The sequence below is a fragment of the Pelmatolapia mariae genome, linkage group LG7 (genome assembly GCF_036321145.2).
Source record: "Pelmatolapia mariae isolate MD_Pm_ZW linkage group LG7, Pm_UMD_F_2, whole genome shotgun sequence".
Lineage (NCBI taxonomy): Eukaryota > Metazoa > Chordata > Actinopteri > Cichliformes > Cichlidae > Pelmatolapia > Pelmatolapia mariae.
The window spans coordinates 37,727,307-37,753,450 of record NC_086233.1 but is presented as its reverse complement, the minus strand read 5'-3'; the positions used below and the strand labels follow the sequence as shown (position 1 = coordinate 37,753,450).

General features: G+C 38.2%; 2 protein-coding genes across 5 annotated transcripts in view; one reads left to right on the top strand and one right to left on the bottom strand.

Moving 5' to 3' along the window:
- Positions 1-6,747, top strand: part of ptprz1a (protein tyrosine phosphatase receptor type Z1a) — a 102,143-nt gene extending 95,396 nt beyond the window's left edge. Inside the window, exons 30-31 of one of the 4 annotated variants that reach the window (XR_010094354.1) lie at positions 1,774-2,081; positions 2,623-6,747. Coding sequence is in view for 3 of the 4 variants with exons in the window: in XM_063478996.1 (XP_063335066.1) it covers positions 1,774-1,926 (153 nt within the window). In the remaining variant the exon portion in view is untranslated. Of the gene's footprint in view, positions 1-1,773 lie in introns of all 4 variants that reach the window. The other 3 variants (XM_063478996.1, XM_063478998.1, XM_063478999.1) reach the window with 3 other exon arrangements.
- A 116-nt stretch (positions 6,748-6,863) lies between these two features.
- The window catches only part of aass (aminoadipate-semialdehyde synthase), a 49,008-nt gene continuing 29,727 nt past the window's right edge, over positions 6,864-26,144 (bottom strand). Inside the window, exons 11-24 of the mRNA XM_063479000.1 lie at positions 23,566-23,677; positions 23,364-23,423; positions 23,062-23,129; positions 18,228-18,349; positions 17,056-17,185; positions 16,676-16,786; positions 16,014-16,122; positions 12,187-12,327; positions 11,925-12,092; positions 11,182-11,277; positions 10,594-10,706; positions 7,618-7,706; positions 7,356-7,532; positions 6,864-7,190 (exon numbers count right to left, since the gene is read on the bottom strand). Of these exons, the coding sequence (XP_063335070.1) occupies positions 7,072-7,190; positions 7,356-7,532; positions 7,618-7,706; positions 10,594-10,706; positions 11,182-11,277; positions 11,925-12,092; positions 12,187-12,327; positions 16,014-16,122; positions 16,676-16,786; positions 17,056-17,185; positions 18,228-18,349; positions 23,062-23,129; positions 23,364-23,423; positions 23,566-23,677 (1,615 nt within the window). The 3' untranslated portion in view covers positions 6,864-7,071. The remainder of the gene's footprint in view (positions 7,191-7,355; positions 7,533-7,617; positions 7,707-10,593; positions 10,707-11,181; positions 11,278-11,924; positions 12,093-12,186; positions 12,328-16,013; positions 16,123-16,675; positions 16,787-17,055; positions 17,186-18,227; positions 18,350-23,061; positions 23,130-23,363; positions 23,424-23,565; positions 23,678-26,144) is intronic.

The window sequence follows — 26,144 nt, the reverse complement described above, 5'->3', positions numbered from 1 at the left end:
TTCTAACTTTCTCAATCAGAATATTCAGAATCACATACATATTAAGTTATAAAATTTTCCCCTGATGCCTACTGATTGCTAACTACAGAATTTGACCTTTAATCAAATTCTGGTCAATTCAGAATATCTGGCATACTTAAAACTCGGATTCTGGTCACCAATGGTGTTCATCTACTCAAATCAATCAAGCCCCACGTTGAGTGCGCCAAATTGTGGGGGGTTTTTATGAGAAAGAAGATAAATATGGTCCAATTATACATATATATATATATATATAATTATACACATAAAAATAAATATACTTTTTGACCTGGAGCCATTTGTTTCAGACGAATGCCATTCTGTGCTCCCATTCACTCTTATTCACTAATTTCTCCAACCAGTTTTGGAGAGAAAGAAAATAACCTCAGTTTTTAACTTGCTCTCCTGACCTCAATTTAAGCACCACACATACCAAAAACCCACACATATGGACAGCAACTTGTCAGGATGCTCACAGTTTTTAAAACACATCAATATCACATTTGATCTGAATGTGATATGGAGAAGCCTCATTTTAAAGCCATTTTGTGAGAGGAGTGCAAAGCGCTTCTCTTACAGGCATGACAGAGAGAAAAGGGGCCATTTTCTCATGTCACACCTCCCTCATTTTAATATCAATTGTGGATTGGTTGGCCTGTGTCATAGTCCTGCTCCCTCACCCCTAAGGGGCACACCTACCACTGGCTGTCATGTGTTTTGTCAGGGAGTCTGTCAGTGGCTTAGAGTCTGCACTTTTAGTATGTTTAAAACAAACAAACCACTTTTACAGTGTCTGCCACTTTATTAGGCACACTTGTTTTCACTGTACACAAACAAGCTGTTTATCTAGAACTTTTTGTTCGCAAAAAACTTTTTGCAATTGAATTGTAAATTCTAGTTGTTTTAGAAGGATTTTAAATTAGATTCTGGATTTAACAGGGAGTCAATGTAAAAAAAAGAAAAGCCAATATGAGAAAAATACGCTCTTTCTTGTCAGTACTTTTGCTGCAGTATTTTGGATCAAGTAAAAGAGATTTTTTGCAGAGTCCTATAATAATGAGTTACAATAGTCCAGCCTACAAATGTATGAACTGGTTTTTCAGGAAAAACTTTTTTCAGCAAGGCAGCATGGTGGTTTGGTGTTTAGCACTGTTGCTTCACAGCAAGAATATCCAGAGTTCAACTACACCATTTGGCCAGAGCCTTTATGTGGAGTTTGCACGTTCTCCTTGTGTTTGTGTGGGTTCTCTCTGGGTACTCCAGATCCTCCCACAGTCCAAAGACATGCAGTTAGTGGGGTAAGATTAACTGATGATTTTAAATTGCCCATAGGTGTGAATGTGAGTGGTTGTCTCTGTGCATCAAATTGGATCTCCAGGGTATCCCACCTCTCCCACTGTAGTAGCTGGGATAGGCTCCAGCACTACCTCCTGAGCCACCTCGCAAATGTACAGGTCATCTAGTAATTAGAAGGTTGATGGTTCAATCCCTGGCTACTCCACTCTGCATGCCAAATATCCTTTTGCAAGATAACCCCAAGTTGCTTTCCAGTGTATCTATTGTGTGTGTAAATGTTAGATAGAAAGCGCAGAAAAAGAAGTGGATCGGTGATTGTGGCAGGCTGTAAAAAGCACTGTGAGTGGTAAGGTAGAGTAGAAAAATATAAGAATCAGACCATTTATGCACAGCAGGTCAGTTAAACACACAAAACTGTACAATGAACATATAATGAGTTGTTTACCCATTTTCTAGGAGCAGTACCAGTTCTTGTACAAAGCCATGCTGAGTCTCATCGGGACACAAGAAGACGAGAAAACTCAGTCCTTTGACGCTAACGGGACCATCGTGACGGAAACCACCAGCACGGCTGAAAGCATTGAATCCCTGGTGCCAACGAATAAATAAAACCAACAAAAAAATACTACACTTTTACAAATGAGCAACAGCATTTCGTCCCTTCCCTGAAACCACCAACAGAGCTGCTAGTGAATCCAGACTCTCGCTACAATCACTCAAGAAATCTTGTCATTCAAGACTCTGCCTTTTGTAGATTGAGACTGGTATGAGTTTCCTCTATACAGTTTTGTAATGTGTGCCTTTTTGCTCATCTTGGATTTCTAACTGTGATATGAGCTGTAGACTAATTGTTCAATGTTTTTAATGCTGTACTGCCCTGAGACTAACTGTCAACGCCAAGCTTATATTTATTGGCGCTGAGCCAAATGTGGGGAAAAAGGGAAAGCTGCATCTTTTTACATCAAATGCTAAGGTCAAAGGAAAGACTCTTTGTCAGACTCTTTCAATATTGATTTTGTTAATGTGTCTTTAACAGAGTACTTGCTCCGTTAAATGTAAATTCTGTTTAAATTGGTGTAGCGTGCTGAAGTCAAATATAAAATAAGGGTATCGAATAGTAGATTAATGTGCTGTAAATAATATTATAATAATACCCTGAATGGACCAAATTTCTATTTATGCTTTTCACCTTTGCTTTTATTTTTGAAGGGTTTAATTCTAATTGCCTAGCTGCTTTTATACTATGGATTTTGTAACAGTCATGCATGGGTACTGACCTTTTTGTTTTTTTGGTTTGTTTTTTAGCTATAAAGGAATCGCTGCTGGCTTATTAGCTAAGGGATTAAATAAGGGAAGGAACACCAAAGAGAGCCTGTGAGAGTGTTTTGTTACTGTGTGTTGAACCACAAATATACCTGCAAAGATGCAACAGACACATGAACTATTAGAGGTTTGCTCAGAAGTTAGTTAAATACACTGTTTTGCATACAAGTGATGTTGGAAATTTCCAATTTAAACATTTGGTACCAAGATGATGTATTAAGTCCATTGTAGGCAGCAATTTGCAAAATTGTAGATTAGCAGAATGAGTTTCAGCTCATTAATATGCAGCCTTACAGAGAACCAACAGGAGGCAGGTCAAAGGTCACAAGGTCCAGACAAAAGGAAAAAAAATGAGGAGAAACGGCCTTCTGTGAGCCTGACAGGGGAGAGATGTTACTGAATCAAGAAACACCGAAAATGGAGACATACCCAATTCCATTTCTAATGATGATTCTTGTCTGTGGATTATACAATTCCCTTAACAGAGTCATGGACTAATCCCTGGTTATTTCAGTTGATTTTTGCATGTGTTAATCCAGGCTAAGACACTGTAAGAAATGTGCCTTTTCAGGACAGAAAATAGGTCACTGTCCAGACGTATCCACACTTTAATTTGCATTTTTGACTTTTCATGAATACAAACTTAATTGTTCTCTGCTTGGTGCCCTACTTTATATAACTGCCTTTAAATCAAGAAGGAGCAAAAATGCTGATCATCTTTTTCTGAAGAGTTGAGCTCAACTAATTAAGTGATCAGAACCATGTCACAAATATAAGGTCACAAAAAGCAATACAGGTGCAAAAGTTTGTAATACGCAATAACTGTTTTTAATATCTTAAAGCTTTGTGCTGACAAATACCAGCCATAATTATAAACATGTACATACTGTGTATTGATGCAAAAAAAATTGTGTGCTGCAGCCTTTATCATCATTTGGCCTCTTTTGGTGTCAAGATGATGTATTAAGTCCATTCTAGGCACCAATTAGCAAAACGGTAGATTAGCAGAATGATTTTCAGCTCACTGATTATCCAGCCTTACAGGGAACCAATGGGAGGTAGATAAGTAATCAATAAAAAGATAAGTAAGGGAGAACTAGTGCGTGAAATGGACAAATCTGTGGAAAGTTCTGAAGATAACAAGGAAACTGTGATTGCAGCTGTAGACCGTCATAATTCTCTTCCATTTGGGTCTGTGGGTTATATGTTCCTGTTGTGGTTGGGAAGTGAAGGACTATAGCATAATAACAATTATATTTATTATATTGTGCATTTTAGGACACAGTATAAGGTACGTCTGTGTGTTTTTGAATTTTGCTGGTAGTGCACTTCATTCATGATTCATTTCTATTGGAATTTAATTCAAATCTTCATTCTGAGCTTTCTCAACAAATTCTATTGAATATAATGATATCCCTAAAATTCATTAAAAAAAATCATCCTGGCTAGTTGACATTAAATTCTCAGTGGATGGATTCTCAATTGATTTAAATGTTAGCGCATTTGCAATTAAATTATTGCACTGTTTGCACTAAGATCCAAGCATTACGAACACCAAGGCCTTAAAGCTACAACACCAATGAATAAGGAACTCTTGTGGAGAAAAGGTCTTCTGCAAAATGTTGGAAGCTTAAAAAATGCTCAGAATGGAGGAAAAGATTCAGTTTACCCAAATACCTTGCAAACAAGAGAATTCCACCTACCTGCACGGCTTTGCTATCAACATGGCTGAATTTGATGGATTCTGTAGTGCTCTAAGCTTAAAAATAAAATTAAAAAAAGCTTAAAAAATAAAAAAGGTCAGTTATGGATAGAGTAAAAATTCAACGAAGAAATTAAAAAAAATCAGACTATTACATTTATAATTTAAATGTGACAATCCGAATCTATAAATAATGAATGAGAAATACTTCACATAATAATTTTATTCATGCAACCATTATTTTATAAAGCAAAATATCAGAACCATCTGATTGTTTTTTACTAATCAAATCTTTGATTATTGTGAAGGTCAATCAAAAAGACAAATAAAAACCATTTTTTATTATTCAGTGTCATATTCTCTGTTACTAACAGATTTAACATGAACACATGAAACTGAACCACCTTAAAAATACCACCTAAAAATACCATGTGGTACTTCTAGCTCGCACTACAGAGGACGAGCGACTCTAAATCTTAAACATTGCATGTTGTGGCTCCATGCACCATAGGAAACATGGTAAACCATTAAAACTGATCTTATAGTATGTATCTCTCTCTCTCTTTCTCTCTCTACACACACACACACACACACACACACACACACACACACACACACATCTGCCTGTGGAACACTACTTTAACTACTGATTATACTCACTTTTCTGTTTAGGTTTAGAGAAAAAAACAAACAATAAAAAAACATAAAACATGTCATTTAGTGTATTGTCTGATAGTAACGTCTAATTTAACAAGAACACATGAAACCGAATCACATTAAAAATGACAATCTGAGTTTGCTGTGGATGCAAAATCAAAGTTCTACAGGCCAAACAACAAAATGCTGTTTTTAAAGCCTTGTCAACACCTATCACTAACACAAATATATAATAGACACAAATATCTCTCAGGTCAATGTGAAATCTACCTACCTTAAAGGAAGACCTCTGCTGCTGAGGATAAATTCATCCGAATCACCAGCCTCAGAAATCACAAGTTAACAGCATCTCAGATTAGAGCCCAGATAAATGCCACACAGCAGACACATCTCTACATCAACTGTTCAAAGGAGACTATACGATTCAGGCATTTATGGTCAAATGAAACCTCTACCAAGGAAAAGCAACAAGCAGAAGAGATTTGTTTGGGCCAAGAAACACAAGGAATGGACATTAGACCAGTGGAAATCTGTGCTTTGGTCTGATGAGTCCAAATTTGAGATCTTTGGTTCCACCAGCCGTGTCTTTGTGCGACACAGAAAAGGTGAGTGGATATTCTCTACATGCATGATTCAAACAGTGAAGCATGGAGGAAGTGTGATGGTGTGGGGGTGCTTTGCTGGTGACACTGTTGGGGATTTATTCAAAATTGAAGGCACACTGAACCAGCATGGCTACCACAGCATCCTACAGCAACATGCCATCCCATCCAGTTTGTGTTTAGTTGGACCGTCATTTATTTTCCAACAGCAAAGTGACCCCAAACACACCTCCAGGCTGTGTAAGGGCTGTTTGACCAAGAAGGCGAGTGATGGAGTGCTGCGCCTGATGGCCTGGCCTCCATAGTCACAGTCGTCTGAAAATGCTCCAGGTCCACACTCTCGTTTTCAGTCGTTTTCACAGAGTTGTGCGTCCACATTGAAATGCCTGAAAACGCTTACGTTCCAGTACTGTGCATGCGTGAAACGCAAGACGATTCGGCCTGCCTCATTTCTGTCAGCCATTTATTTACTTTCCAGCTCTTTGAAACATCGCGGCAAAATGTCTAAGAAAAGCACCGAGTTTTTTAATTGGATTAACAATGAGGTGGAGTTGTTGCTGCGAGTAACACAAAAGTACAAAGTTGCAAAAGCGAGTGAGAGTTAAAGAATTTGAAGAAAAGCTATCTGGAGCATGTACAAACTGATATTAATCTTTAATAGGGCTGTCAAAATTGAGAGCAAACAAAGCAACTGCTGTGTAATGCCCTCCGCTATCTTTATTTAATTGGTCACTTAACTGCATCACATGAAGTCCTGTAGTGACTTCACTTAGCACTAAGCTTGTGACTCCTTGAAGCTGGATTTGTGTGTACTCCCAGTTTCAAGCAGAGATCTTTCTTGTGTAAGTTGAATGTGTTAACCACTACACGAAGTTCTCACTAGTCTTTTGACTCTAATGGGGGACAAAATTTACAAAATCTGCTTCATGTTACTTTCAATAACTACCGACTGTTATCAGTCAGTAAAGTGTTCGCTGAGGTCACAGGAGGGTAATTCTAGACTTCAATAGAATCACACACAAAAAGAGGAGTTGCCCTCTGGCAGCCATTAGAAAGAATGCAGGATAAAGGCACTTGGCACTGAATTTAACACCTCCACCAAGCCTGAAATGGAATGAAAGAACAGTTGTCAAGGTAACAACCACACACATGCACATACATAAAAGAAATTGCTGGATTTATCAGATGGTACTGGGAGCATTATTTGGCAATGGAAAAAGGATTGCCCACACAAGAAGGTACAACAAGGTAAACAAAAAATCTACAATGCTTAAATTTTTATTGTGAATTCAAAAAAATCAGGAAGCAAACAACCTTCCTGGGTAGGCATGTTAGAGTATTATTATAAACTCAGAATGAAAGCAGGTAGGTGAGCCAGAATCTGTCTGAAGAGTTTAAAGGTCGATTAATGACATGAAATGTAGACAAGACTAGAATTTACAGTCATTTGCTCTTCTTGATGTTGTAGCTCTACTCCTGCAGGGTGCTTTTGGAAATGAAGTGTAGTCCTTCCTCTTTCAGCCGGGCCAGCACTGGTTCGTAGATTTCTTTCACCATTGGAACCACCAGACCCTTTGTATTGATTTCACCTACAGAGTAAGTATAGAGAGCCAGTAACATTATATTCTCAAGTATTTATCTAATATTCAGTGAATGAGGTTGGTGACTAAATTTAGTTTGAACATAGTTTGAATGCTCTCTGTAAAGTGAAAGACCAACGAAAATGAACATTTTTGAAAAGTGAAATCGCTAACCGTTAAGAACCATCCGAGCAGCAATGGCTGCTGGGTATCCAACAGTCTTGGCCATGGCTGAGAAGCCGGTGGGGTCGCCATACACCACCAGGCTGATGTGTCTGGTCTCTAGTTCCCCAGTTGGATAGCGAACCCCCACATCGTTTCTCAAAACGATCATGTCTCTTTCTCCCTTATCTGATGACAAAAGGCAATAATTCTTTTTACACTTGGTGTCACATTTAATACTCCTGTTCTTCTAATGTGGTATTAATGAGCTCACCGAATGAAAGTTTAGTTTCCAAATGTTTTGCAAGGGCAGCCAAAATGCTCTCTGCATGGGGCACTAGCTCATCGCCAAGCATCCCTAAACTGCAGAAATAAAAAAATGGTTATTAAAATAACATAACCATTACAAAACAATCCTTAGGGCTCGAAAGATAATTACTCTGCCCTAATAACCCCACACACTGCAGCGGCAGCCCACGTGTCCTTGGCTACATCTAAAGAGATGAGCATTTGCTTTTTGTGGCTGGGTTGCTGGTGAATTGAATAAATGAACAACAAGTCTTTCAATGTGAGCTGCAAGCGCCTTGCTTTTTACCCTTTAACAACACAGATGGAATGTTTCCAACAGTTCACTTTACCATCAGAGGAATTTACATTTCAATGCCAGTGTGACCCTCTTGCCTTCACTGCCAGCACTGTGAGAACAATGACAGCATGAAGCCTTGGTCTGAAGAGACCCTTGGAAAAGCTAATTTAAACTGATGATTGTGCATACTACACCACTTCAGGCGTACTTGTTAGGCAGGCAGTAATAAGTGTGTAGAAGATGCATAGCCTTGCTCTTGGGGCGCTGTGTATAGGGACAACGCAAACTCAGAAGAGCAGTATCAATCACAAAAGAATATACCAGATATTTGGATGTCTGCTAAAGTAGTACAGGATTCCACCAAATGACGAAACAATTCAAATTATTTCAGGCTTCATTTCATCTTTATACTTTTGATAATCACTTTCTGACTTGATAAGGACAAGACTCTTCTGAAAGGTGCCAATTCTCACACTCTTACACACTGACAACATGATACAGGCTTTTACCTTCTCATGGTTTCAGACTGGCCAAATATATTGAATAAGGGGAGGTTCAGGTGTGAAATTTATAGTTGTCAGGATTTTTATCGTTAACTCGGTTTCCCTGGGTCTTTTCCCGTGTTGTAGTTGTAGGTCTTATTTTGAAATAAATATTTACGCATTACCATAGCAACTAGAGAGCATTAAGGGGCAGAGAGGAGGATGTGACTCTCAGTGTTGTTGGTGCATTTCAGGAGGACGCTGCTAATAAAGTTACACAATTAGTTATTATTATATTTACAAAATACCACAGTTCGTCGCATCATTTTATTTTGTTGTATTTATCCGTGACACCTTAATGGTCGGTCCATGAAAATATTGTCTGGCATTAGACTGTGGCGCAAAAAAAGGTTGGGGACCGCTAGGGATGGGTCTTGAAAACCGGTTCTTGTTGAGAACCGGTTCCCACTGTTTCAATTCCTTGGAATTGTTTGCCACTTTTGCAAACGATTCCCTTATCGATTCCAGTCGCCCCGAATGACGTCACCACGTTGCGGAGCGTCATTTACCTGGCAGGAAACATGGCGGCTCAAACGCTAAAAAGTTTGGTTATACTTTACGAGAACGGATGACAACAGGGCAACTTGCAATACTTGCAAAGTAGATATTTCATTTAAGGGAGGAAACACTACGAATATGCAAAAGCATTTGCTCACAAAACACGCGATAACCTTAAATGAATGTCGTGTTTTTAATTCCGCTCCGGACTCGTGAATCTCAACCCAGCAGCAGCGGTAACGTTTGCACGTCCTCTCCCGTTAATGCGGCAGGTAAATAATCAACTAACAGTGCATATTATGTCAGCGCGACCTGCCTTATTACAAAACCTGCTATTACTGTGCGCTGCATTTAGGTGACCATGATGAGAGAGACAGAGTCTGGCTGGCTCAGATGCTGGCAGTTCTCGCTGCAGTCTACCGTTAGCATCTCCTTTCAGGCCAGGATAGACGAATGTCACCGAGCAGTGACTAAGTTTGTGGTAAAAGGCTTGCACCCATTTGCCACAGCAGATGCCCCCGATTTTCGGTAAGTGAATGTGTTTAATTGTAGGCAGGGACATTACTGGATATTCTTGTGTAATTGCTACAGAATAATTTATGTTATACTTTGTTATTGCTACAGAAGAATATTTATTTTATTATTTTACATTTACAATTTTTTTCCCGGGGACCCTGTGACACCCCATTGAAGAGGCATAGGCTGTGGATCTCTTAAGATCTCACTGTTGGGTTTGTAAGGCCATGTTACTCCTAAATTTCTATCTTGTTCAAAGAGAAGATATAAAACAAAGTTCTAAGCTAATCGACCTTAGTGTTCTCCTTTTTTAAAAAGAATCGATAAGAGAATCGAATCGTTAAACAGAATCGAAAATAGAATCGGAATCGTGAAAATCTTATCAATACCATCCCTAGGGACCGCTGGTATAAACAATAAAAGGCGCTGTGACATCACTCACTGGTTTATGAAGTCCTGTTTTAAAGCCTCCCTCATCTTCGTGTTTTGAAACCGTATGTAATGAGTGAGCGATAGATCTGCCTGTGAAACTGCTAGTTATTTGCCAGTGTGCATACACTAGATACAAGGCTCAAAATGAACAAAATTTACAAAACTATTCATTTTAACCCCAAATGACTGACTGACCCATAAATTAATCAACGAAATGTTGTGCACAGAGGCCAGGCCCAAGTGCAGTGCAGTTTTCTTATTGTGTCCTACTGGACAGGCCTGTTTTTGCAAACATAGGACAGATCCTTGTTATCATTAGACTTTTTAATTAGATTATAAGGCCACTGGACTCAGTAGTATATAGAGCCTAATCCTGGTTTGAAAAAAATATTAACATACATGGCAGCCATTCTTGGGTTCAAGAGTCTTGAGGTCCCTCACATTTTTATTCTACTGTTCCCTTTCCCCCATTTCTATTAATCAGAAAGGCTTGAAAGTGAAAAGTGATTTAGTTTCTGAGATATCTGAAGACTTTTTTTAAAGGACCCATGGACACTATGAGAGAGATTGTACCAAAAGGAAATTTGTTAAAATCTTGAAAACACAATAGGAGAGAGACAGCTTAGCTTTAGTTGACTAAACGAAGCTCTTTTTTTACTTCAGGATGGCTTCTCACCATCTCAGAGTGTCCATCCTGAAGTCATCCTGCCCTGTGTGTTCATATACAGCTTGTTCAAAGACATTTTGGGAAACAGAAGATAAATCCATCTGCTGACAGAGGAGTTCTTTCTGTAGAAAGAAAAGAAACAAGTCACTGCATTGCATTAATGTTTCATGAGACTTCAGGGCTACATTTTGCAGGTGGGCTGCTATTTATTTGGTTCTCTTTGCATTGTCTTTTCAGATAAAAAGTTCTGAGTGTTTTCAGAGAAAACCCTTGTTACATCAATCATCATCAACCAGCTTTTGATTTCTGATAAACACAACCCGAACACGGAGCACTAAGGCTCCTTTTTCTTGTCGAACAGATAGCAGATGACAAATATTATCTGCTGTATACTCTCATCAGTGCCAGAGTGCCCTGGCTCACTGCAGCCTTGATGCTAATAAACAGCAACAGCAATAGGCTCTACTGCCACAGTCAAGAGCTTCAAAGCAGCTTGTTACATTAAACTGAATGACAGAAAGAAGCAGGGTGCACTGTTTACTGACTATTTTCCGCCCACATCTTTGGATGCTTTTGAACACTAAAAGAGGCGCTTACCCATGAAACTGGTGATGAAGTGTGCTGCAGGATGGGACTGGGATCGCTGTTGATTAGACCCAGTTTAATGAAACCACTCATGGCCTTCGAGAAACCCTGAGAAACAGGACAAGAACGGAGGTGACCAAAAGATGTTAAAATAAATTAGGTTTCTCTGGGTTTCAGGTTTAATCAGGGGATTATGTTACATGGAAGGAAAAGGTTTTAAATATTTTGCTGAGTGCTGGATATTTGCAAAGTTACATGGACACAGAAAAATGTCTATTTTGCGCACCTCAAGATCACAGTGATACCGTTGCTGTGCACTGACTGGCCACGCTGATGATTAATGCAGGACTTGTACTTCTGTAGTACAAGTTAAGATTAAAGCTCATTTTGTACCACTGACAAATCTGTAGTGAGATTTAATGTTCTGGGCACTTATTACTGATGTGGCTTTGTTTGGTTAGTGTTAACTGATAACTCCATCCTCGTGTCTTAATATGGTCACTCCTGTCTTCAAAAACTAACATAGTGTTAGCATTTTGACACCTACCGAGGTGTCAAAATGGTGAGTCCAAAACCCATGCATTTCAACACAGAGACTATTTATGCCTTTTATAATGAAAGATAATTATAATTTCAATATTAGATTATTACAGATTATAATAATAATCTAATATTCAATTTAAATATTTCTTAAGCATAATAAATTCTGTATAGCAGTTGTATTTGTATGTTCAGTTTGTCTATGTGTGTTGTACCTTAAAACGCAGAGTTCCTCTGATGAGCGTGTGTGCTGTCTGGATGCCGTATGGCTCAGCGTATTTCGTGCTGTCACGATTCGGAAATCCCTCAAGGTTGAAACCTGGAAAGAAATCCATTGGAGTGGTGGAATCCATCAGAGAGCCACCAGGTGGGACATTTACCACCTCAAAGAAAGACAAAAAAATCTTATCTTTACTGAAAGTAAATAATAATAAAAAAAACATATTAACAATTTATGGTCTTTTGAGGCATCCATACCTGGTTGTCTTTGAGAAAAATAGCGGGACTGGTAGTGTTGAGGAGGACACCATATGGGCTCCAGCTGAACTTGTAACGAAGAGGATTGTCTGAGCATTCAGGAGCAGGAAGACCACCACAGAATGAGCTGTAGGACTCCACCTAAAATGTATTCAATGTATAAAGAATGATCAGACAGCTACACAAAAATGCAGCTAAAGCTACTGTTGATATGCAGAAAGTACTTAAAATATCTAGTAGGTGGTATATGGTAGAGTGACCAAACGGAAGCCACTACTCAGTAAAATACACGAGGGCCCATCTTGAGTTTGCCAAAAGGCACCTGAAGGACTCTGACCATTAGAGGCAAAATTTTCTGGCCTAATGAAACAAAGATTTAACTCTTTGGTCTGAATGCTAACCTTCATGTCTGTTGGAAAACATAAATTTAATCTTTTTTGAATAAGGCTGTAACATGACAAAATGTCAAATAAGTAAAGCACTGTAAATACTATCTGGATGCACTAAAGTGTATTTATAATGATACCAACAAATGTGATTTTTTACGAAAACGTCTAACAAAATTGTCCAAGCAAGGAATAGTTGTTAACCAGCAACCAGGTCACTGGCGGCCAAGGATCACTGATACACATCAGGAGAGAAGGTTGGCCCATTTGGTTTGATCCAACAGACGAGCTACTGTAGCTCAAATTGCTGAAAAACGTACTGCTGATTAGAAAGGTGTCAGAATACAAAGTACATCACAGTTTGTTGCATATGGAGGTGCATGGCTGCAGACCAGTCAGGGTCCATGCTGAGCCTTGTCCAGTTTGGAAAATGCCAACAATGGGCACCTGAGCATCAGAACTGTACAATAGCGAAACTGAATAATGAAAGACAGTGGCCTTGTCTGATGAATTGCATTTTCTTTTACATTACGTGGCTGGCCGGTTACATTGTTTACCTTGGCAACACTTGGCACTAAGATGCATATGGGAAGAAGGCAAGACACGGGAGCAGTGAGATGTTTTGGGCAATGTTCTGCTGGGAAACCTTGGGTCTTGCCATCCATGAGGATGTTACTTTGAAACGTACCACCTACCTAAGCATAGTTGCAGATCATGTACACCCTCTAACCGAAACAATATTCCTTAATAGCTGTAGCCTTTTTGGAGCAGGATTGGTTTAAGGAGGACAAGAACGAGTTTGAGGTGTTGACTTTACCTCCAAATTCCCCAGATCTCAACCTAATCAAGCTTAATAATCTGTGGCATGTGCTGGACAAACAAGTCTAATTTATTCATATTTTTAATACATTATATTATTTCTATATCATAACAGTTGCCTTAAGGTGCTTTATATTGTAAAGAAGCTACAATTATGCAGAGAGAACCCCAACAATCAGATGAAACCCTATTAGCAAGTACTTGGCGGCAGTAGGAAGAAAAAACTTTATATTAACTGGAAGAAACCTCCAGCAGAACTAGGCTCAAGGAGGGTCTAGCCATCTGCCATGACCAGTTGGGATTTAAGGGAGTGAGACAAGACAAAGGACACGCTGTGGAAGGGAGCAAGAGATTAATAATAACTAGTGATTAAAGGCAAAGTGGTGAATAAACACACCGAGTGAAGAAGAAATAATGTTATGCCTGATCAGTGTACCAAGTAATCCCTCTGATCTAATAGTTCAGGCTTTAATCTGATCCAAATATTCAGCTTCTAGTTTTTTGCATTTTTGACTCTTTGTGATGTTAAAGAGAGAGGATATTCTTACAGGGCTATCTCAAGCAAATGGCTATCTGTAAGCAAAGAAACCCAACCTACCTGCTCTTCGGTGCGTTTTTGTAATAGGAGTTGCCAATCAAAAGCAGTGCTGGGCAAGTTACTTTGAAAAAGTAGTTAATCATAGATACTTGTTACTTCTTCAAAAAAGTAACTGAGTTAGTAACTGAGTTACAAGATTCTAAAAGTAATTAATTACTTGAAAAGTAACTATTGCGTTACTTTAAAAAAATGTTTAACCCTCTGGGGTCCAGGGTATAACTGACCATTTTTAACTACTTTTGATGTTTCCTCTACGTTACACCTTTAAAAACTATTTACTTTGCCTTGTTTGGTATCAGTCTTTTCAGCACAACCTCACGTGTCTGAATTTACAGTTATGTTTTCATTTTGACATACTGTATTAACACAATTGATCTAAAGTCAGAAAAAAAAAATTAAAATCCAAGTAGAAAGTTAAATTTTTTACTGTAACAACCACAAACATGTTTAATGAATCATATTTCATAACTTTAAATGCAAATACAAATTGACAATTTTAAAATCATACGCACAAGTTTTGCAAACAACAAAGTTATTTGCAGCCATTTACCTTTTACCCCTTTTTTATAACCATTTCAAACTATTTACAGAACAATCAGCTGTTCTGCATTCAATAAGATGCCACACAAATTATTTGTTTTTTGTTTTGTTTTTTTGCTCATAAGCAGAGAGTGCTTGCTAAGCGCTGTCCTTAGAAAGTAAACGTGATGAAACTATTGGGGAAAAAACACCGCATATATATTGTTTATCATGACTCTGGTTTTACGTGGCCTATCAACACAATTTATAAACTGGTATATATCACCTTGTTGCTTTGTCATCTTAAAGTGGTCATGTGATTGGCTTACCACGACTACTTTATTCTTCCTCAACCAAACAGCAGCACTCATGCGATTGTTTTGCTCCCTTAGCTCCAGGTGTTGTGCCAAAAAGTGATCATCTGCCAGAAAGTGATTGCCGTCCACGGGAGCGCGCACAGCTGCTTTAAGCTGTAGCGCCCAGATTACTTACAGCTACTTCCGTGCAACTGATATAAGGTGCGGTAAACTGAACCATCTGTTTGTTGAAAAATAGTAATGCGACCGCACCGCATTTTCTTGTTAGTAACGGTAACGGCGTTGTAACGATAGGAACAGTAATTAGTTAGATTACTCGTTACTGAAAAAAGTAACGCCGTTATTCCCATCACTGATCAAAAGAGAAGTTTAAACGGAGTATGGCGTTACGGAGATGAGTTAAAACTGCTATTTCAGTCTGTGGTTAAACTTAGACTAGACAAGTGCAGCCCCTAAGTTAAATAAGATTAGTCTCAAAACCTGAATAAGGCAAAGTCACTGTAGTAGAGTTCACAAATACAAACATGAAACTGAAAATGAGTATAATAGGTCCACTCTAAAGGAGTAATAGTAGGTAGACAATTTTCAATTAGAAAACAATTTTTTTCCTATGGTCTCTGAATTCAGCAGCACCCAAACATGCAGGCAATGTGAAACTGTGTGATCCATAATTGGTTAGTTTATGCTTAAAAAAAATCATGCGTGGCAAATCAGTGCTTACAGGAAAACCATTGGATTCAGGTTCCACTGTATGTTGACTGACTGAATGATTGCATGAATAAGCAGGTCTACAGCTGTTCTTAATAAAGTTAGTGACAATTGTATTTATGTATCTGTCAAAGTCTGATCAGGTTAACCACTTGATATGAGAGAAGCTAGCATGAATCATTAATCTTGAGTTATGTCTAGTTTTAAAGTGTTCAGTCTGTCAGAACAATATTGGGTTCAAGTTGTTTCTTTACATTACCAGTTTCTAAGAAAAAAAACAAACAAATTCCAGTTCAAAAACTCCACGTTAGCCTGTGTCTGTCTGCTTGAACTGGAACCTGTGTGAAACTCAGCATGTGTTAAACATAAAACTTTCCATGTTGAGCCACAGTGTGACTGTCCATGTGTGTTTGAACACTGTTTACCTGGCACACATGCAGGTGCCAGATTTTCTATCTCAGTGTTGCAATGTTGACTCACAGTGCAGCTTTCAGCTTTGGCTTTGTTGATACACTCCATGGCCAACATGTGGTCGATGCCTGGGTCTAGTCCCATCTCACTCACGATCGTGATCCCTGCTTCTTCTGCACTAATACACACAAATGCATTCAACATGTAAATATGCATTTTCATTTTTCATGACTATATTTCTTAATAATACTAGGGGGGATCTTTTCTGTTTTATTTTATTCTATTTTTGCTATGCATTTCACTTTCTTATCAAAAGAAAAATAAGAAAATTTCATTATAAGATTTAAAGTTTAAATCTTTAAAGTCACAGCTTTTTATCTCATAACCTTCAAACATTTAGCCAGTGCAATAATTATGTGACACAATAACAAGAAACAAGACTAACATTTGCCTATACATTTGTGCATCCCAAATCCTATACATATGTTTTACAATAATTTATTAATACTGCTGTGGATGATGTGTACAAATAAGAAAACAATAATAATAATAATAATGGATTGCATTTATATAGTGCTTTTCGAGACCCTCAAAGCGCTTTACAATTCCACTATTCATTCACTCACTGGTGAGTGAAACATTTAGAGACATTTAGAGTGAAACATAATAGAGAAACATTTATTGAAAGCAATCCTGAATTCCTAACAGACCTCTGTGGACTTGATCATTACCTGCTCTGCAACGCCTTCATGGCAGGACTAAGGTAGCTGGCTGTCACCATGTTCACCTTCCTCTTTATACAGTGTTTGGCGATAAGCGGATGGAACGAGTAAGGCAGCAAGCTGAGAAGAAGATGAAGGGGTTGACTTAAGTATAAGCGGACTGATATTTTAATCTAATAATGTAATGTTAAATTGTAAAACAGTCCAAAAATAACTGGGCTCCATTAAATTACTTTGGAGATGAAATGATAAAAAAATAAAAAAGAATTTGTTAATAAAATCTCCATACATATTGTGGTAAAGTATTCATCTGGAATAAATGAAATTATTACAACTTTACACATTACTTAATAATTGCAACCAATGTTATATCTGTCCTGCTGCTATACCTGATGACCAAGTCATGATCTCTGACCAGAGAGTCTAGGTGTCCTTCTTGGCTGCTGACATCCAGCATGACAGGGATGGTGTTGGGGTATTTGGCTGCCAGCTCCTCTGCCTGGCTCAATAGCATCGATGCTAAATGCAAACAAAGAAACAATAACCACTGTGACACATAATTTTCTGGTCTTTGTCAACTTTCCAAGTTTCAGTTTTTTTAAGACTTAAAGTAATGTACTCTTTACTGTGCTTATAACTGTTAATGTAAGCCACTCAGCTGGACTCTTGGACCAAGTTTGTGGTGTCTTTGTAATCTAGGGCATTTTAATGCAATTATCAATGAATATTGTGGCTCAGGGTTTCATTTATATGTTAGCTCAGTTAACGTGATGCACTGTGCTACCCAAGCTACCCAGAATATATCCATCTTCTAGATATAGTCAATGGCACTCATTATTATAATAATAACACCAAGATACCTAAAGTCCTAAGTTGGACAAGAACCCCAATGGTAAGATTTGTACTTTAAGGGTAGTGTTAGAAGTGTTTTATCACTTTTACTAGAGATGAAACAATATGATTTATGATAAACTGTAAATGTACATCTAAGTGAACTTCCTCAGCTAAAGGAATAAGTCACAGTTAAGCTTCTTAAAGATGAAAGTATTTAAAATAGCAATGAAAGTTCTCTGACTCTCAGCCAAACTGCAGAAGTAAGTCTTCTTGGGGTCCAACATGGCAACAGAAATCTAACAGGCTAACCAGTATTAAGTTTACTGGTTGACACCAGTATACTGATGCAATGATTTCACTCTGTTGATCTCCAAAGCCCCAAAACAATTTAATCTCAGTAGAAGTACATACATCTATGTTAAGAGAGAAAACATGGTCAGTCAGTAACCTGCACTGCTTGCAGTTACCCTTTGGCAGAGTTGAGTAAACACTGACTAACACTGTTCAAGGTTGTGATGCATCCATTAGATGGGCTATACAAATCACTCACTCCTCATAATTCTTTCAAACAGACCAAACTAACCCTTAATAAACATATTAAACATTGACCTTTGGTTTCATTATTTATCTGAAAATGATAAACTTGACAATAAACACTGACATGAATTTTAATCCCTCAAAAGCCCAGGACATTTCAGTCTTAATAAAGTTTAACAGGCAAACTCACCCACAGTGACCTGGGTGCCCTGATCACGGGTCAGATACTCCACAACAGGTCCAGACACATATCCTGAACCCAACAGCAGAACTCGCTTCATGCCGGCCTTCTTCATGATCTGAGCTTTCTCCCTGAAGGACATCAGACAGGCTGGGTTATTATGGTAAAGCATGACAGCATTTCAATTTCTGAGGGAAAGTTACATACTGAACTCCACAGATTTGAGTTCAGTACCTAAAACATGAGATTTCAAGAACTGAAGCACAGCATACCTAGGATATCAGTTATGGATATTTGTTGCAAATAAAAAAGGAACACCAGAGATGCAGTTGATGACACTCTGATTCCTTGCTCATTCATCTGTTAATGTTTCCATCTGATCCTTAAAACTGTATGATTTGACTGGAACAACACAAATTACAGGTTTTCTGGTCGAAACATTTAAAGCAACAAATAAAAGTTTTAGATGACAAAGCTGTCAATACAAAACTATTTCATCTTGCATTCACTTAAAAGTTTCTCTTTCTTCCCCTTCGAATGTAAAACATTATTTCTTGTTTTATTTTTTAAACTGAAAAAAGTTATGAATGGCAATTTCACCACTGATATTTTGGTTTGTTTTAAATAATCCATTTAACATTTTAAAAATCCCCCATATATGTAGAGAATGAAGTTCAATATACTTATGCTTATTTAAGATATTTTCTAATGATATATCAGAGATATCTGGAATATATTATTAGATCTGGGATACATCTGTCTTTTTCTTTTAATAAATAAGTGAATAACTAATGTGATGATAATGATGATGAGGAGATAGCCTTTATTTGTCAGTTGCAGTTGCCCACAACCGAGATGAAAGACCTTGCCGACCGTACATACAATACACAAACATCACATTGGGGAGACAGGTCAGGCTAGGTAGCAAGGGAAAAAAAACATCGAAATGTGTAACACAAAAGGATAATACAGGAATGCACAGATATCAACACACCATAACACAATAAAACACAGACAAGCAACATGGGAGAGTATTCCAGTGTGTACAGCTGATCTGGGACCGCTGCAAGCTTCGATTGCGCCTCCAGCTGATCCGGTGTCCACATCGGATGGGAGGTAAGCATGGGAGGAGGCGTTGGATTCGGGGGAGGGAGGGTGATAGTGAGGGCGTATCAGTATCAGTGTACATGTTTCATGCGTGTGCATGTGTGTGTGTGTATCCCGTGTTCAGCTGAGAGAAAGTGTCACCACACCCGGTTAAGCGAAGGTCAACAGTCTCCAGTGGATCCAGGTGGCCTTGAAGGAGGTACAAAGAGTTCTGACAACAATCCTGTTATCATGGGAAGAATTTGTTGTTCCAGTCAGCTTCAACCTTGGCAGGCTTTCAGCTGGCGCCGGGGGGGCCGCATGAGTCAAGATGGTGAATGTTTGGGTTTAGTGTGAACAACTGCATCCAATTTTTACAGTTGGTCTAATGTCCATCACTGGTCACCAATTATCTGAATTCCCGTTGTTCTTCTCCAAGATGTTATCCATATTGCAGAGCCATGAGCTTCTCCAAGATCGTATCCATATTGCGTTCAAAACACAGTCTGAGTACTCACAGCCCTGACAATCGTCTATCATGTCGGCCAGCCTTGTGGGATTTTGAACAGCTGTAGCCACTTCTTGTTCTTCGATAAGCCAGGTCCAAGCCAGCTCCACTCAGCCAGAACTCTGTTATCGTGGTTCCAAATTGGTAGATGTTGTTCATTGTCCTCCATCGAGAGTGTCGCCAGACACACGACACAACCGACCATCGAGTATCCGGCAGCAAACGTCTCCACAGGACTATCGGGCTCTCCCAAGCCCAGCAGGGTGTCAATTCCGTTATGGGACCAATTGATCAAATCCATAATTCTTTAGGTTTTAGAGAACAAGACTGAGAAACTCTTTGAGGGTTAGAGTTAGAAGAGACTAAACAAACAGATAGAAGCAGCAGCAGGGAAGATAAGGGAGGGAGAGGGGAAAGATGCGTCCGCCTCCTCCGAGAGCCAAAGAGGGTAATGTGTAGAAAGGTTTGAATCAATGTCTTAGTTATTTACAATACAGTGTGTACAAAGTCAAGATGGCAGCAATAGGTAGCAAACTGTATGACTGATGAAGAATTGGACAGAATTAAGACGAGAGGAAGGTTAGCAGTGGAGAAAGTGGGTGGAACATGGGAAAAAATAGGTAAAAATCCTGGCGGCCACCAGTGCTTCTCAACCTTTGCTTAATGCAAGCCAATGATTTGATCTTTCTAAATGGAGTAAGACATTTCCACAACCACAGGATGTATGTTTTCCATTGTGATTGTTTAATGAGAAGCGCTGTATTATTCAGGGTTCAATAGCCCAATTAAAACCAATCAATCATAGCAATAATTCTCCAATGGGAGATCATTTGTTTAGTTAGATCTAGGTTGGTACTTTTCTTGTCAGGCAGTGCATTTTTGTTTAAATTGGAAGTAAACAATAAAAATGTCAGAAAGTAGCATGTATAGTACATTATATTACAATGCATAATACACAATACATTAACTGTTAGTAAGATTTAAAAAGCCAGGTAACCTATGAGTATGCCTCATTTAAATATTACTATGTATATTCCTTTTTATGTATTTGGGGGTTTTTTTTGTTTTGTTAAAGGAATCTCTGGCATCATAAAAGTAGTGACTTGTGATTAAACAACGTGACAATGAAAGCCATGCTCTGGAAAACCCAGAGTAGGAAGACTTTTAATCAAATTATGTATCCTTCTTAAAATATCTGCTAGATTCAGTAAAAAATTTAGTTTGTGATTTTGCAGGCAGGATCCCCTCAACATTACACCAGCACCACCACCAATATTATTGGATGATTGAGGCACCCAGAGTGACCTGTGGGATTAAGATCCCATCACCCCCCTCAAATCCCCCCGGAGTCAAACCCGTGGGCTTGTTATCGCTGGCCTAATTGGAAACCGCATTGCACAAATGCTCTAGCCACAGCGGGACTGACTGTAGGTCTGCCTGGCACTTGTATTCTTAATTAAAAAAGAAAAGGCAGACATTCACTCAGGAGGATTACCCCCTAAGTTTACATATCTTAAGGAGCCAAACTCAGTCAAAAGGATTAAAAATTTGATGGCATGGCTTGTCTCGAAAAATTATACTTAGGATCAGTTAAGAAAAAAAACTCATCAGGTCTTAGAGCTGGCCTAAATATGACCAAATGGAAGGCTTTGGTGACCATGGATTCACTGAGGATGGTGAAAAGAGGATGAGATCCCTCCAAGCAAGCTGTTCCTAGAGCCTTCGAGAAAAAGAATGCATACAGTCTGACTGTTAATGATTAATAAAAATATTCATTGGTTAAACGTTATAAAGTCATAGATCTGTCAATAGATCCAACAAACACATTCAAATATTTGTAAATACAACTCTTGTGAACATGTAAAAAAAATTAGCTAAAACTGCAGTAAAATAAGCAAATCAATTACAAATAATCAACAGATCTGAGAAAATAATTAAAGCAGATTTAAAACCATTCCTAAATGCTATATGCTATAAATGTGATTTCACAGATGATGAATGCTAAATGTGCAAATGATTATATTTTCATGTTTTTGAGAAATCTCCTTTATACAGAGCCAGACTGAATTGACTTCTGTGACTTTGGTACTAGAAAAAAGCATTAGATCACAGGGCATGTTTACTTACAAGTCTAAGCTTCAAAATGTTTTACATTTGTAAGTGACTGTCTAGACCCACAGTTTGCTAATAAGCTGCCATAAGTTAAGTGCAGATCTGACATGTAATAATAAGAACATGCAATATTAAATAGCTAGATTTGTGGCCTGGGAATGTAAAGTAGATGCTAACATAAACAAGTAAACCTCTCCTCAATGTTAGTCTTCAAATTTACTTAATATAGCAGATAAGACAAAAAATATTCCAGTACTGTTTTCAGACATTGCTGATGTAGAGAAAAGGGAGAAAACGTAAAAATCTGATGTTATTTGAACGCTGTCTTTTTCCATAGAGTCACAAGCAACAAACCGTTTTATGTTATTATGTTATGTTATTTGTACTCATTTACTTAAAGACACTTGAGAAAAAATGTTGTGTTCTTTTAAGATAAATCATCTCCACGAAACTCCTAAGTGCAGTCAAGGTCTGGGTCTTTTTTTAAGTAGATTTTGTTCTCTGTTAACAGTGGAATTCTAGCAGTTATATCTTGCCTCCAGTCTTTGTCCTAGCTTTTATTTATGCACAGAAGTAAAACTGGTTGATTATATCTGATTACATCTTACATCTGATTACACCTCAAAGAAAACTGCATGTTAACACCAGACAAAACAAGACAGAAAGACTCGGCATAATGAGTGATTGGGTTTTTAGTGTAAAAGAGAAGAAAAGATATGTCTACCGCTTGGTGAGTGCATATTCCAGCTTCTGGAGTTGGTTAGCAGAGATGGCCTATTTAGCATGCTAGCTAAGTAAGGTGTTAATGCAGGCACAGCAGACACCAGAAGGCAGCACTGTGCAGGAACAACCACATAGTAATGGTTAGTTACTATGAACAAAGATCCTCAAACTTCACAAATGACAATTCTAGGAAAGGATTACTTAAGGAATGCAACAGCTCTACAATTTAGAAATTCAGAGCTGGTGAGCTATTGCACCTTTCCTGTAATCGTTAGATATTGTATCTTACTCATAGAATGTTTTAACAGGTTTGATCAACATTTAAAATAAGAATTACATTCAAAAGAAGCATTTAAATGCAAATATAACAAACAAACAAACTTACATATTCACAGTTCCTGTCTGAAGACTTACCTTCTTTCTCTAAGTTTTTCAATGTATTCAAACTTTGGAGTAAGTTTTCCGTTAGAGGCGATGACAGCCTTTAGGAATAAATCAGAACATCCAAACTCACAAAGACATTAATTTCACTTATTTGCAGAAAGAGTCAAAGAAACATCCGTTACATACACATATCTAATCCAAATAAATAAATGTATGTTATCAACCAAAATATTGAATTAGAAAATGAAGTAAAACACTCAACTAAAAATAGCATCATGCCTTTGTAACAAATAAAGTGAGATACTTCTCTCAACCAACATTTCACTACTTACGTCTCTGACTTGTGGGCTAAATTCTTCTTCGTCCAATGGTCTGGTTGAATCTGAAGGTAGCTGGTAATGACATATAATTTACTCAAAAAAAAGGAAACCCATGTTTCACATAGTGAAACATGTCATAGCCCTCTCCCATACTTGATCAGAAAACACCACCAAATGCACTGCAAAATTGGTGGCATCAAACCAGACGTCTTACCATCTCCCAGATGTAGGGGAAGAGACGGTCACCAAAATACTCTGTGGCTTCGATTGGCAGCTGAGCAGGAAGGTTGTCAATGGAGCACATGAGAATCCCGTTTCCCTCCACGCTGCCGGGACCACAAATAAAACCAAATCAAATGTTAAAATTCAGGCATTTTACTCTTTCATATAAAAAAAAACAGTAGCACGTATAAAATTTGATGGCAGTCTCAAAGAAGTTAGGAGGGGACAACAAAAGGCTGAAAAAGCAAGCAGCACTAAAAAGAAACAGCTTTGCGTCTATTTAGGTTGACTGTCAATAGATCTGTAACATGAGGAGGGTATAAAAATGTTAATTTTAGTAGATTAACAAGTAAAGATGGGCAGTAAAGATTGTATTAAAAACATTCATGATTCTGTTAGTGGTTGCACATCTGGAAAGGCAACATCAGTGCTGAAATGTATGTAGCAATTTTAGAGAGACATATGCTCCCATCCAGAAGACACTGTTTTCAGGGAAGGCCTTGCTTATTTCAGAAAGACAATACTTTTGAGTGGGCCCATTTCCATATGGAAGCAAAAAACCCCTGGACATACTGAAGTCAACTTTTAACTTTGGAACATTTAGAAACATAAAACAGAAACTAACAGGGCTATTTTTGTGTATTAACTTATGTATTGCTTAATTGTAAAACCACTGAAAGACAAAATTTGTTGATGTTTTCTTTATTTACCTGTTCACCTTTGCAGTTATATTGGGCTCTCAGACAAGTCTACAGCATTTAAATTCTATGTATATCATTCATGAACGATTTAAAATCTTCAAATCTACAATTTTACACGTGCTACACCTGAAGTTTTTGCTAATGCAATCATGCTTTTAATAATTTCAAAAATATTTCAGACTGAAAACTAAATTAAATTCAATTTCAATTACATTTTATTTAGATAGCGCCAAATCACAATAACAGCTGCTTTAAGGCGCTAAAGGGAGCAGATTTCTTGCAATGCTACTAAATTATCTGCCTGGAGAAAATCAGTCTGCTGTGTCAGTGACATCGTTTATGCTTTCCAAGGTTGACACACATAGTGATGTCTTGTCTACCACATTGACAGGACATCTTATTTATTTATGCATTGCCAAATCACAGCAACTTTATGGTGCTTTATAGGGTAAGATATATAATAATTAAGAAAAAATGCCTACAATCAAACAACCACAAATGAGCAAGCACTTGGTGACAGTAGGAAGGAAAAACTCCCTTTTAACAGGAAGAAACCTCCAGCAGAACCAGGCTCAGGGAGCAGGTATATGCCATGACTGGATGAGGCTGCGGGGAGGGTGACAGGATAAAAGAAAAACTGTGGAAGAGAACCAGAGATCTCCTCCTGTTACCCCGCCAAAACCCCATTTCCATTGAGACTGTGTCAGCTTCCAAACAGACAAAAAACAAACTAAAAACCAGCAACAAACAACTTAAACATAAAAAATCACAAAGAAAGAACAACACAGTATCCACATCTGAACCAAAGAGTAAAACAGTGAAATGTGGATTATTAAATATTAGGTCTCTCTCCTCCAAGTCTCTGTTAGTACATGACTTAATAATTGATCAACAAATCGATTTACTCTGCCTTACACCCCCGAGTCATTCTAACTACCAGAAATCTCGAAGCACAGGCAGAGAGGGCGGTGTGGCAGCAACTTTTCACACCAGCCTATTAATCAACGAAAGACCCTGATGCTTAGCCTTGTCCACCCTAGCTGTGAAACTCAGAAACCAGTCTTACTTGTTATCATCTATCGTCCACCTGGGCCTTACACTGAGTTTCTGTCTGATTTCTCAGAGTTTTTATCTGATTTAGTGCTCAGCTCAGATAAAATAATTATTGTGGGTGATTTTAACATTCATGTAGATGCTAAAAATGACAGCCTCAACTTGGCATTTAATCTGTTATTAGACTCAATTGGCTTCTCTCAAAATGTGAAAGATCACACTCTAGAGCTTGTTTTAACATATGGAATAGAAACTGAACATTTAACAGTGTTTCCTGACAACCCTCTCCTGTCTGATCATTTCCTGATAACATTTACATTTACAATAATTGATTACACAGCAGTGGAGAGTAGACACTCAGTAGATGTCTTTCTGAAAGCGCTGTAACTAAGTTTAAGAATATAATCCACCCACTGTTATCATCTTCAATGCCCTGTACCAACATAGAGCAGAGCAGCTATCTGAACGCTACTCCAACAGAGGTCGATTATCTTGTTAATAATTTTACCTCCTCACTACGTACGACTCTGGATACTGTAGCTCCGGCGAAAACTAAGGCCTCAAATCAGAAGTACCTGACTCCGTGGTATAATTCTCAAACACGTAGCCTAAAGCAGATAACTCATAAGCTGGAGAGGAAATGGCGTGTCACAAATTTAGCAGATCATCATTTAGCCTGGAGAAATAGTTTGTTGCTTTGTAAGAAAGCCCTCCGCAAAGCCAGAACATCTTACTACTCATCACTGATTGAAGACAATAAGAACAACCCTAGGTTTCTCTTCAGCACTGTAGCCAGGCTGACAAAAAGTCAGAGCTC